The sequence below is a fragment of the Notothenia rossii genome (assembly GCF_949606895.1).
Source record: "Notothenia rossii genome assembly, chromosome: 5".
In the NCBI taxonomy this organism is placed as follows: Eukaryota; Metazoa; Chordata; class Actinopteri; order Perciformes; family Nototheniidae; genus Notothenia; species Notothenia rossii.
Genome location: NC_136903.1, coordinates 43,789,331 through 43,802,505, shown reverse-complemented (window position 1 = coordinate 43,802,505; position 13,175 = coordinate 43,789,331). Strand labels below are relative to the sequence as shown.

Here is a 13,175-nt window from a genome sequence, read left to right as displayed (position 1 = left end):
CACTTGATAGCTGCATGCATAATGAATGCGTAAGAATATGTGTCTGCGCTAAAAATGCCTCACACAATTAGACCTGTGATTTTGAAGAATGTACCGTGATGTAACCCATAACGCCAATTATCTGTTAATACGGCTCTATTATAGCGATCACTTTGTGTTTGATATATCTACATCTTTTATTTATCAGATCGCGTACAGCATGCCGTGAGGTTCAAATCTAATAATCTCTTGCCAACGCGCAACAACCCTGTCCATTGTTCTGAAATAACAGCGCTATGTCGAAGCTATGCTTGAATGATGTGTGTGCAGTGGGCAACGAGAGTAGATCAGATAACTTTGTTTTTTTGCTATTATTCCATACGGTACATACAATTTATCCCCCTTTCCATTTCTTTTTGCAGGAGGACTTCAATGAGATAAGACACGTTTGGAACACACATCGCATCAGGCCCTCTACAAACGCCAATGTCCCCGCAGGAATACCTAATATCATGTATACGGCACCTCATTTGTGGGGTGCAGATGACCTTCTTGTTCCATTCAGTGATGACTTACCCACTTGCAAAGAGAGCTGCAAGTTCCTAACTTCAGTTCCATGTGACGAGGACGTGTTTGATTTGTGCACAATCATAGTGGAAGAATCAGGCATGGGGTTCCCAATGAATAGGTCACAAGCACTTGACTTATATCTATCATTGAGGGATATCATTCGCCCACAAGTATTTGAGGAGGCAACTGCATGAATGTTGCAGTTTTCTTTCTGCTATTGGTGGAAGAAGTATCAGATCCTTTACTGAAGTAAAAACCCTACCTAACTGTGGAAATACTCCACTATATCCTACATTTTAAACCTTACATATTTAAAAGTATTTAAGTATGATCAGCTAAATGTAAATAACAGTATGAATAGTAAAAGTAGTCACCGTGCAGTAAAATGTTCCCTGTCAGTGTTTTATTATTATATATGATGTTTCAGGATTAATATTACTGCTGAATTAATGTTGCATTTTACTGCTGTTTAAGGCTGTGCTAATTTTAACTCCTTTATATACTTTTGGATAGTTTAGGATATACACATTTATATGTATGTATATATGGTAAATGTATCTAGCAATGTGTGACATGTATTGTAAACATTAATTCACCTTTGATATCTCATGTAAAGTCATATACAGTGAACAGAAAATGTATCTTACTTTAATGATAAATCTTTATTCCATGTGCTTCACATAATAATCGTCTTTTATTGTGTGGAACAAACAAACAAAGAAAGGGATCATTACTGACCTTGCAGTGAAGTAGTATTTGATAACAATGTAACAATGTTACATGATTGACAAATAAAAATAAGAAAACCAACACAAATACAAAAGGGAGTGCTTTTTTTTATCTTATTTGAACATTAAGCCCTACTTAGGCAAACTTGAATGTCACCAATAAACAGGCACTGACATAAGAACTTGAGTAAACGTTGAGGTTTTAAACGTTCCCCCATAAACTAAATGTTTACCTTGCTCAAAATACATTCATGCTAAACAGAAAGACCAGATTAGTCAAACGAATAGACTCTTAAAATAGGACCTGTGTACAACAGGAACAGGAACAACAATTAACACATTGGAGTAAAATATTCTATAAAAACAAAAACATCCTTCAATAGTTATTCTGCCCTTTGGAATCACTCTATTCCAAATCAACATGTTGATAGTACAGATTTGAACAACAATCATGTCATGCAGTGCAAGGATTTTCAAATGAAGGCAAAACATAATATGCAAATCCCTAACAATTAACCATAAATGCATATTTACTTAGCTCAGCTTATGCTTTTGCATAGAGCTATCTAGTAGCTGTTGTGTGCCTATTGAACACAATCATTGGCTCCTGTGTATCAGAACATGTATCTTCTTTGATATCATAACATAACTTCTACTGTGAGTATGAGTAAAGATGTATAGAGAACCGCAGTGACGCATCATAAAATCTGGAAGTAAGCTGCGCATGGGTTCCTTCGACAAAAATGCAATGCAATTTCTCCATAGGATTTTGAAAAATAGCTCAAAATAAGGTCTGGTTGAAACACATTTAAGAGACGGATCACGTTTTGTTCAGCCGGATAATCTCCACATGTCTACCCTACTTTTATAATTTTCGAATCGATACATTTATGATCGATACATTTATGATTCGAAAATTATAAGAGATGGGTAGACATGTGGAGATTATCCAACTAAACAAAACGTGATCCGTCTCTTCAATGTGTGTCAACCACAGACCTTATTTCGAGCTATTTTCCAAAATCCTATGGAGAAATTGCATTGCATTTTTGTCGAAGGAACCGGAAGAAGTTATTAGAAATTAAAGTTTCAAAGTGCATATATAAACGTAGCGTCTAGCTAAGAAAAAATGTTAAATGCTGAAAGAAAGCCTTTTACACCTTGAAAATTATCTCCTGTCTTTAAATGTTCCTTTCAAAACCATAACTGCAGTAGAAATTGTGGGTGCAACCTATAGACGCTATCTCCTTCTTGTCTAGATGATATCGGTCACCCACACAGAGCTTGTAAGTACACTATTAAAATCACTGCGGAGGTCTGGATAATTGTGGTACCCTACAGGTAGTTTTAAAAGGCAGCCACATGTGTGAGATTGTGGTCTTCGCTCGAAGTTCGAGGTTTCGATGAATTGTATCTTAATAGTTTGTTCCATTAAATTGGAACCAGTGCAGAAGCGGAGGAAAAGCTGAAGGGTGCTCAGATCAACTTCACCTACATATCTCTTCAGGTAGCGGGCAACTGCAGTCTGGGGTGGAGTCATCTCATCTGGGAACTGAAGGAGCTCCTTCACTGCTTTTCCAGTTGGTGTTTTCTGCTGAATAACATCATTCAGGGCATCTTGTGGCAACACACTTGCTAAGTGCACCACAATGGGACGCCAACACTTGATTACATACATTGGTGCCTGTATGAGAGCCTTGTGTCCCATCTGTGAAAGCAGTGGGATCAGATTGTCCTTGGTAGGAACCTGCTGGCACTCATGTGCTTCAAGGGCATCAAACAGTGCATCAGTGTCAACAGAGTTGAAGTCTTCCAAAGCCTTAACAAGGACCTCTCTCTCCTGTTCAGACACGTACTGCAAAAAGGTGTCCTTTAAGCTACTGGTGGATGTGGCGTACAGTGCCTCTTCAAGGAATGGTACTGCCAGTTTCACTGGGAAATAGCGAGCAATCCTCCACCCTACTACTAAGATTCTGGCAATTGCCTGCCACTCTTCAGACTGATAATCATGCCTAATAAAGGGAACTTTTACATTCCCTCCCAAGGTGCATCTTTCATAAAAGTCTGTCCAAAATTCAGTTAAGCAGTCCCGGGTCACACCACTTCCCTCTCCTTCTTCAAGTTTACCATTGGGTAGACGCATCTTTATAAACACCTCAGTGTTTAAAATGTCTGGGTTTGTGAAGGCTTTGATAAGGTCAGTGAGATAATGCCCCCTCCTGATAATCAGTGTAACAGGAGCAAGTTCATCCATTGTCTGGTCATTCCATGGCTCTGTAACAAGAGCAGGTTGCGGTTCGCCAAATCCATGTGGTGGCTGGTCATTCCACGGAGCAGGTTGCGGGTCGCCCAATCCATGTGGTGGCTGGTCATTCCACGGAGCAGGTTGCGGGTCGCCCAATCCATGTAGTGGCTGGTCATTCCACGGAGCAGGTTGCGGGTCGCCCAATCCATGTGGTGGCTGGTCATTCCACGGAGCAGGTTGCGGGTCGCCCAATCCATGTGGTGGCTGGTCATTCCACGGAGCAGGTTGCGGGTCGCCCAATCCATGTGGTGGCTGGTCATTCCACTGAGCAGGTTGCGGGTCGCCCAATCCATGTGGTGGCTGGTCATTCCACGGTAGTGTGTCATCTAACTGCACACCATCATTTGCCATAGCCCCAATAATAATCTCAGGATCGATCTCTTGATGAACCATGTCATCGATCCCCTGTACATCAGTTGAATAATGTGGCTCACTTCCAGTAAGATCTACAACTGGGGTTGAGGTTAACTGCATCTCTGCCTCCTCTTCATCTGAGGACAGCTCCACTTTCCTTATTTTGGTACGAAGGTACAATCTAAGGATTTTTACTCTGCTTTCTTCATACAAGTTATCCACAGTGCTAGAACTGCTGACCTGTACCTGAGAAGATTCAATTTCAGTTGAATAATATGAGAGCTTTCTCTTTCCCTTTGAAAAACCATCGGGGAAAAACAAGTTTTCAGCCATTTCTTTGATTTCCACTAATGTTTTGTCCTTGCTGATGATCAGGTGTCTGGTTCCTCCACCATTGATTGCCTTCACTTGTTTGTACCGTTTCTGCTTTCCATCGAAATCCATCCATCCAAGTTCAACCCGTCTCTCTTGCTTTTTAGCACTTGTATTTCCTGCCCATGGCTTTCTTTTTGCAGGTACTGGTGCCTCACCAGAGACCAATCTCTGTCGGAGCCTTGTGAGCATTATGTCTTTCCTGCTCTTTGTGTCAAGCGATGAATTGTTATGCCGGCAGAAGGCAACAGTAGCTATTCTATCTCCAGCTTTAGGGATGTACTTTGCCAGGTCAGCATCCGTCATTGCAGGTATTACTGATGCATCAATCTGGAGAAAAAAACCAAAAACAATCGTTGGGAGCATGATTATAATTACATATTAATGTGCCGAAATAAATAATAGAATTATGAATGACTTGACTCTTAAAACCATTGAGCCACATTAGTTCAAATTCACTTTCAATTGGGAATACTCTCCTAAAATGTTCAACATCTTACCAATTTTATTTGTATTGCCAAATTTCCAACAATCTGTTATTCAATCCCTGCTAAAATAATTTCATTAAAAAAGAAAATCCATTTGGATTTTTGTAAGCAACACTAACCCTCACTGTGGCCAAAATGTGTGCTTTCTGGATTCAACAAAAATATTGATTGTCAGTTCTTTGACTTGTTCTTCATCTCATGGAAAGGTAGTACGCAATTCACACTTTACATTCGTACATATGTAAAGTGGCTTACCTTTTCATTTTCCAGCTTTTGGATAAATTCCTCAGAAATGTTCCGCTTAATTAACAAACCCCTCAGCTCAGCATCCATTGTTTCAACTGTCTGCTCTGGAAAGAGGATTAAACAAAGTATAAATTGCAAACATTCACAACGTTTACGATTGCAAAGAACTGTGGATTTGTAAAGTATGTTATGGTGACATTGTAAATCCATTGAAAAAACTTGATGTAATGATAGATGTTTATGCATAGTTACAATGCATATATGTTACCACTAGGTGGCAGTATAACATATATTGACATATAGAAGTGAGTAGAACAAGATGTAACTTGGTACTGCTTGTTGGCTAATAAAGTGGCTAGTGAAGCTAGTCTAAAGATTCAAGACCGTGTGTTATTTATAACAAATAAGAACATTACACTTGATGCACAATCAAAAGTGTTTTTATCACTACATCCACGAACAGTTGGTTGAAAAACTAGTGTTGACACCATTTATCCTAGCTGCTAGTGCTACCGGTATTAGCTTGTTAAACTTAGCAAGTTGGCTATGTCGGTCGGCTGCTTAATAAATAGCCAGCACAACTAACAGGTAGATGGCCAAATACACAGTTAAGCTAGCAATTCATGTTTAATAGCAAGCTAATAATCAACTTAACTTACCGATCAAGCAGGTGAACTCCTCTTCATGCTTCGGGGAGAAAGGCTGGTCTGTTGTGCTGTAGCCTACATTATATACCTAACTATCTCGTGCGCACGAGTTATTAAAGCGTGCGCACGAGTTATTAAAGCGTGCGCACGAGTTATTAAAGCGTGCGCACGTTTTACTAAAGCGTGCGCACGAGTTACTAAAGCGTGCGCACGAGTTACTAAAGCGTGCGCACGAGTTACTAAAGCGTGCGCACGCTTTAATTCTTTTATTTATTTTTCTCTCTATGAACCCTCCAGGGCTCCGTAGCATTTCGTTGTCTCAGTACCTGTAATCTGTGCAATAACATTAAAGTTTAATCTAATCTTGAGCAGGAACAAATGTATTTACTTAGTACATATCTGACATTAACGATTAAACACATTTGTGCATTCTTTATAAATGCAAACCGAGTCAAGCCGACTCCGGAGGTGGCGGTATGCACCTTAAAGTTGTTTGCAATCCGCCAAAAAACCGAGAGAAGAAGAAGAAGAAGAAGAAGAAGAAGCCGACTCCGAGCTGTCCGACTTCAGTCAAGCTTTTTGAGACCTCCCGCGGCTGCGATCGGCTATTCTCGTTTACTTTCGAGGCGAGCCGCAACTCGTCTCAAACAAGCCTGCTGTCAGATGATCAGCTGTGCGGCGTCATCACAAACGGACGTCGCCCTCACTTGACACTCCGGAGGAAAGGACGTCCCGTTGCTCTTAAAACTAATTTTCATCTCATTTTCTTTGCGAATGTAGTAATGTGTTATTTATTATTTGCATGTACAGCACTTTGGTCTCGACCGAAAATTGTTTTAAAATGTGCTTTATAAATAAAACCTGATTTGATTTGATTTCCCTGCTTCTCGTGGTTTCCTTGCGTCTCTCCATGCTTCCCTGGTGGGAGGGACTAGTCGCAGGGAAACGACGAAAGTGAGGGACGCAAGGAATCCATTTAACCGAAGTGAAACGCAGCCAATGTGTACTGAAACGAGAGCCGGTATAATTCCACGCGCGAAGACAAAATAAAAATTGGAATACGTTATTTTAGTGTCTTAAAAGTAGACTGAAGTATGAAGGGTAAATGTTACATCTTAGGATAATTTTTAGTCATGTTCTGTATACATACTAACATATAAGGGTATACTTAGTGTGGTTACTCCATGTTTACTAGCAATAACATTAACATTATCACTCTTTTTCACTTCTTACTCAGTCAGCCAGAGTGCAGATATCACCATTAGATTCACAAACCTGAAACATCATCCATTTCTTCACTGCTGGTGCATTGTTGTCAGCTGCTGATACTGCTGTTGCTGCAGCTTGTGGCGCCTGCTTCAATGAACATAACTTTCTAATATCCATAACTTTATAGGCTATTAGCTTAAAACTCGTCAGGCACTAGGAAGGATCACTTCTTCTTCAGGGCAGGGAAGGCTACGCAGTACGCAGGCTGCTGTCCCGCAGCGGCTGCCTCTGTCTCTGGTTGACTCCGTTACTGCACATCACTCCCGAGACGTTTTCAACAAAAACATTTTATAATCTTTTTTACAATTTTTTTAAGTGAAACATCCGGGGCTTTTCAGAAAACATCCGGGGCTTGAGCCCAAGTAGCCACCCCCTAGCGCCGCTACTGGAAGCACCGAGCCTGTTTTTCAGGTTTCAGGCTCGAAAATGACATTCCCAGAACAAATGACCATATCTTCCCTTCTAGAAGGGTTAAATTAATTAACTTTTTTCTCAAAGTAATGATAAACCTGTGAGTTTGATGTAGAAAAGTCAGAATCAATATAGATGTCTTTTATTTTAAAGAAAATTCAGATTGAACATGGTAAAAAACTGTAAATTATAGTGTCTTTGTCCGTTAAAGCTTTAGGAATCCAAAGTACAACATATAATAAGTACCGTGTATCAAGATTGATGCAAAACAAGTGATATTTGAACTTTTTAGACAGATTTAGCAAAACAAAAACTCTTCTGGGGCCATTTGGGTGGATTTTCCTTATCTCTGGCGCCCCTTGCTGGATTTTGACATGTGACATCTCTTTCTAACCGTCAGAGCCAATGGAATCGAGGGGAACTCCCACATAGTCCTTATTTGGTAATGTGTGTGTGTTAGACTGCCGCATATCCTAGACTGGAAGCTGCGATAACTCTGGTGGCTACCATTAGCAGCTAACTTTTGCACTCCGATTTTTACATAAAAATAGAATTATGGATTATAAATTAAAAAAATTATTACACAGACACATTATCAACCTATGGATTAACTGATTCAGCCGCGTTTTTATCGTTTTAATGCCATTGAACACGTCTTTTGATCAGATTGACAGCTACGGTGAGACGATCTCCCTAAAAGCTCCGTAAAGGTACGTGTTGTGATGTCTGTGTTTGCTTCCCCTGTCGCGAGTTCGGATCACTCAGGAATGATACTATATACCTAAATAATCTGTGGAACCTCAGCTTTAATCGGATGTCTTGTATGTGCAGCTACGATAAGTAATAAGGGTACTTTTATCTTGAGTTCTGTGTCAAAGTCCCTTAGCATTTTTCGCTAAGGGGTCATTTCGATGCTTCTTAGGAGACTTATGTTTTGTTTTGGTAAAAATGGTTTGTATCGTCAGTTAGCTGAGATTATTTCCGTTAATCTGGTATAACACATTAATAGGTTCTTAAATATTAAGATGCCCTGAGACACAGTGTCGTGAAAAAAAAAAGTAAAGTACCCGCCGGCGGGGACCTTGGGGCTTAACAGGTTGACTTCAACTTTGGCTAAATCTGTAATAAACATTTAGTTTTGTTCACAAAAATATGTATACAAATGTATCGGAGTATAACAAACAGGGGACTATACTGATTGTAAGTCGCTTTGGATGAAATCGTCAGCTAAATGTAATGTTGTAATATTGATGTGTGTAGTGAGTTTGGTAATAAACTGTATAATAGTAAAATTATTGAAGATGATGCCATGTTTATTGAAGATTTTACATTATAAATATTCCCCAAAATTATTCAAAAGCACATTCTTCCAAACTCTCTGCTGTAGTATGAGCAACAGCAGACTATTGATGTGTGTAGTGAGTTTGGTATAAATATACTGTATAATAGTAACGTTATTGAAGATGATGCCATATTTATTGAAGATTTCACATTATAAATATTCACCAAAATTATTCCAAACCATATTTTTCCAAACTCTCTGCTGTAGTATGAGCAACAGGAGACTATTGATGTGTGTAGTGAGTTTCGTAGTAATATACTGTATAATTGTAACGTTATTGAATATTATTGTATTCTCTTTTTTCGGTGTTGCACTTTGCAGACGGTCCCTGAGCACTCGTTTCTTGTCCGGCTGCGGACAGAGAACAATGTAATGTGTCCAGCTTAGAGGACGGCACGTATTGGCTTTTTTTGATCAAAATGTGATTGTAGTTCGTTGTCAACCTTACCACGGTGCTTCGGAGACGTAATTTGTGTCTGAACAATGTCTTGTTCATGAGTTATTGATCCGTGAAATCCGAATCTGCCAATATCGTTCTAACTTTACTCAACTAAAGTAGTTAACCAATAACAAGACTAGCATAACCACGCTGTGATAGCATTCTGCTAGCAATAGGACCCTAATCTTCAAAAAGAACATTTAGCTTTATCGAAGAATAATAGAAATAACTAGCTTTTAAGACAATACAATTGTCAGGAAAGGATGAAATAAATCAAATGAGAAGTAGGATACATTTTTCATAGATGTCTACCAGAGGTCGCGTTAACCGAATATTTTCTGTCTATGACAGATTTTTTTTAACAATGACGGAAAAATCTGAAAGCAGTCGGTCATTTTGACGGATTAGGTCAAACTCGGAACAGCGTCAAAGTACCTGCCAAAAAGGAAATGATACCGTTTCCAAACCCAACTTTGCCGTACAAATCATTGAAATGTCTGTGAGTTTTGGCTTTACGCTGTGCTCACTCCCGCGAGGTGCAGTGGGCATGCATAACACAACGCTAACAGTTGACGACTGTGCTCGCCCCCCCCTCACCCCCGTTGACAGTTCACGACCGTGCTCTCCTCCCCCGCCCCCCGATCCTGTCCGTCAAAATGACGGGCAGTGAAAAAGTCTAGCGCAACCTCTAGTCTATACAACCACACTTATTTTTGAAACCAGGAAAGTTGCCCCCTGCTGGATATAAGAGGAAAGGATTTGAAGGCACTCCCAAATTAGCTAAAGTTTTAAGACACATTTTGGTCAGTAATATGCCCGTCTCCTTATTCAGAGAATCAGATGCAGCAGCAACTGTCTGCATGACGGTCAAATACCATGAAGAGAACTGTCAAAAAGAAACAGCTCTGAGCAGGGGCGGTTCTAGGGCGGAACGCTGACCAGCGACCCTCTGTGGTCCCCCTCCAAAAAAAAGGTTACAATATTACGATTTATTGGAACTAAATCAAATCAGAAACCCGGATGTACAGTGGAGATTAAACTGTTCATTACCTTATAAAAGCAAATACTGTTTGAGTTTTTTAATTAAATTGTCACTTAAAGTTACTAAAACAAATACTCTAAATTAAACAAACGACTGAAACAAAGGACTGTAACTTAAATGTACTAAAACAAATACCTTTACAAAAACAAATACCAATTACTGTATTTTATGTTTATTTTCCACAATGACTTTATACTGTCTTTGTCTTTTTAACCCGCTTTTATTGTGCCCCTCTCATGAAATAACTGGCCCCAGCCTGGCCCCCCTGGTCAAATTGGTCTAGAACCGCCACTGGCTCTGAGGCAAATGCCGTCTGTTTGCATACGTGTATTGACACTGTGCTGTTGCAGAGGAAAGGATGTCCAGGTTCTGTGGTGGAGGGAACATGAGGACACTGTGGACTGACCTTTGACCTGAGGATTGATTTTTCAATGTGACCTAGAATAATTCTGTAAATCCTCAGAAAACAGATCAGGCAGAGGAAAGGCACTGCTTTGACTGTTGTAGTACTAGAAAGCACCAAACCTGGAGCTAATACTTCAGTCACTAAAGATTCGATTTTCTTGCTTCATTTTGTTCATTATAAACTGTAAGCTAGTTAGGCTAATACTAAACCGTATGTTATATTATATGTAGTCCATCAAACCACGTACCCACAGCATGGTGTTTTGTAAGTCTTCATTAATATATCCCCTTCTCTTTTGCTTTAAATATTTGTTTTACTCTTAATTATTCATCTTGCTTTCTTGATTTGTAGTCATGATCACAATTTGTTTGTGCACAATTTCCCTCCCCAGCAGCAAGAGATAGAATGAGCGAGGCTCTTGTCAAAGTGATACGGTGAGGGTTAAATGGCAGGGTACAAAGTTCCAAGGGGTATAGTATTTACTTATCATGCTGCGCTCTATTCAAAGTAAAAAACACGCTAAAAGCAGAACCTTTCTTGAATACAAAAAAGTATGTCAATATATTAAGCGTTAAGATTGAAGTAATGAAGTCATTTTATTATTATTAGTGACTAACTCTGAGGTCTCAGAATATTGGTTCGAGCTATTTCATCCAACATTTTTATAGGTATTAATCACAAAATGTCTCTTATTAATAAATTCATGTAAAAACAGTAAATAATTATATCTTACTGTAGGGTGGATTATCAGCGGAAGGCTTGTTTATTTATTCATTATCAGGTGTACTAGCTGTGGATGTTTACTTGGTTCAGAATTGCATCAGATGATGTGTTGTGAAGTTCCCTCCATGAGGACAAAGAGCAATAAATAGTATCTGTACAACAGTTGAATCTACTTTTAGAGCCATTCTTAAACAATAGGTTTAAATGCGATTATAATGAGTATTTTCTGATTATAACAGCTTTTAAATAGGTTGGATTTATTTTTGCAATGGAAAAACAATGAGTTTGGGTCAATGTGATGTTGTCAAAAATGATTGTTTTTTGGTGAAATATCTAAAGTTTAAACAACTGTTGGATGGAGTGCAATGACATTTAGTATAGATATCTATGGTTCATAGAGTATGAATGGTAATGATGCTTGGGTGGTTCAGAGAAACATTTGGTACATTATTAAATTCACGTCCCCATTCACGTAAGCATTTTGGTGGTATTGGTGGTATAATCCGGGAGCCGTGGGGTTGAACCTTGTTTCATTTGATAAAAATGTTTTCTCTGCTGTAACCCCTTCATGCCCACAATGGCCAAATCCCTGAAAAATGAGGATTTATGAGATTTCATGCAAAATTCTCAAATGAAATGCAGCCAATTTGCTTTCTCCAATGTGTATTCATAAAGGAAGTCATGTGTTCCAAATTAATGAATATTAACCCTGTTATGCCAAGCCAGCAAAACAGGTCTGCAGATTAACCTTCCTACACCCATTGAGTTTTTGAGATCCAGAACAATGGATTTTTTAATATATTTTTGATATGCTTTTCATGTCACGTCTAACACATGTTGTAACCATTTCATCTAAAGTGTAATATACCCTGTGATTATGCAATCAAACCATAATTGCAAGATGTTGTTGTCAAACGTATTCTGCCTCCAGATTGTATTTGGTATTTGGGGCCCCATTGGTGCCGTTCCTGTATTATTCCTAGCTATTTGAGTTTGCTAGTCAAGACAAAAACACACTGGGGAATGCAACTCTTTGGATCGTCCATCCACTTCTTTTATGCCCTTGATGAAGCATAATCTGTAAGTATTTTATATTTATAAGATTATTGTTGACACTATTATATCTTATATTGACTATTATTTCACATTATTATAAATGTGTTTTTCTTTCTCATAGCTATTGATGTAGTCTACTGTTAGCATGCTATCCTGGCTCCAAAATGGTGGAATGAGCTCCCCATTGACATCAGGACAGCAGATAGCCTACACATCTTCCGGCGCAGACTGAAAACTCATCTCTTTCGACTCCACTTCGAGCGATAGAATTACTAACAAAGAACTTCTAACAAAGCAGTTATACACTAATAAAGGACCAGCTTATCTAAAGCCAATTGAGTAGCACTTGAAATGTTTGGCTCTATGAAACCCTGTACTTATAGGATTCTGTTTTCTTCAAATTTTTATCTTCCTGGTCGAATGTACTTATTGTAAGTCGCTTTGGATAAAAGCGTCAGCTAAATGCAATGTAATGTAATAATATCATTCAATGTAAATCAAGAATAACACTGGAAATGGGTAGGCTATTAAAATAAAATGTTAGCATAGATGGATGTAAGTGTATTAACCTTTTTTATTATTATCTATTTTCTTTACAGGGTTTACATTGGTTATGGATCCAGTGCCTGATGAGTGCTACTTCAGTTGGAGGTTTAACTGCCAAGTGAAGAAGGAACCGTTGATCTCTGCAGGAGCAGTCAGATAAGCAAACATTATCCAGATATATGGTGATGAAAAACACTTTGAGCTTCCAGAAACATTGGACAATAACAACAAATTCACTTTGAAATGCCATAA

General features: G+C 38.9%; 1 protein-coding gene across 1 annotated transcript; it reads right to left on the bottom strand.

Annotated features, from left to right (window-relative positions):
• Positions 1-2,546: 2,546 nt before the first annotated feature.
• On the bottom strand, positions 2,547-5,773 carry LOC307038813 (uncharacterized protein; the record flags this gene model as incomplete). The annotated part of the gene is made up of 3 exons (XM_079680490.1): positions 5,052-5,773; positions 2,773-4,638; positions 2,547-2,612 (listed from the first exon to the last, which is right to left on the bottom strand). The coding sequence occupies exons 1-3, from the start codon at positions 5,286-5,288 to the stop codon at positions 2,547-2,549; spliced, it is 2,169 nt and encodes a 722-aa protein (XP_079536616.1). The 5' UTR covers positions 5,289-5,773.
• Positions 5,774-13,175: the final 7,402 nt, after the last annotated feature.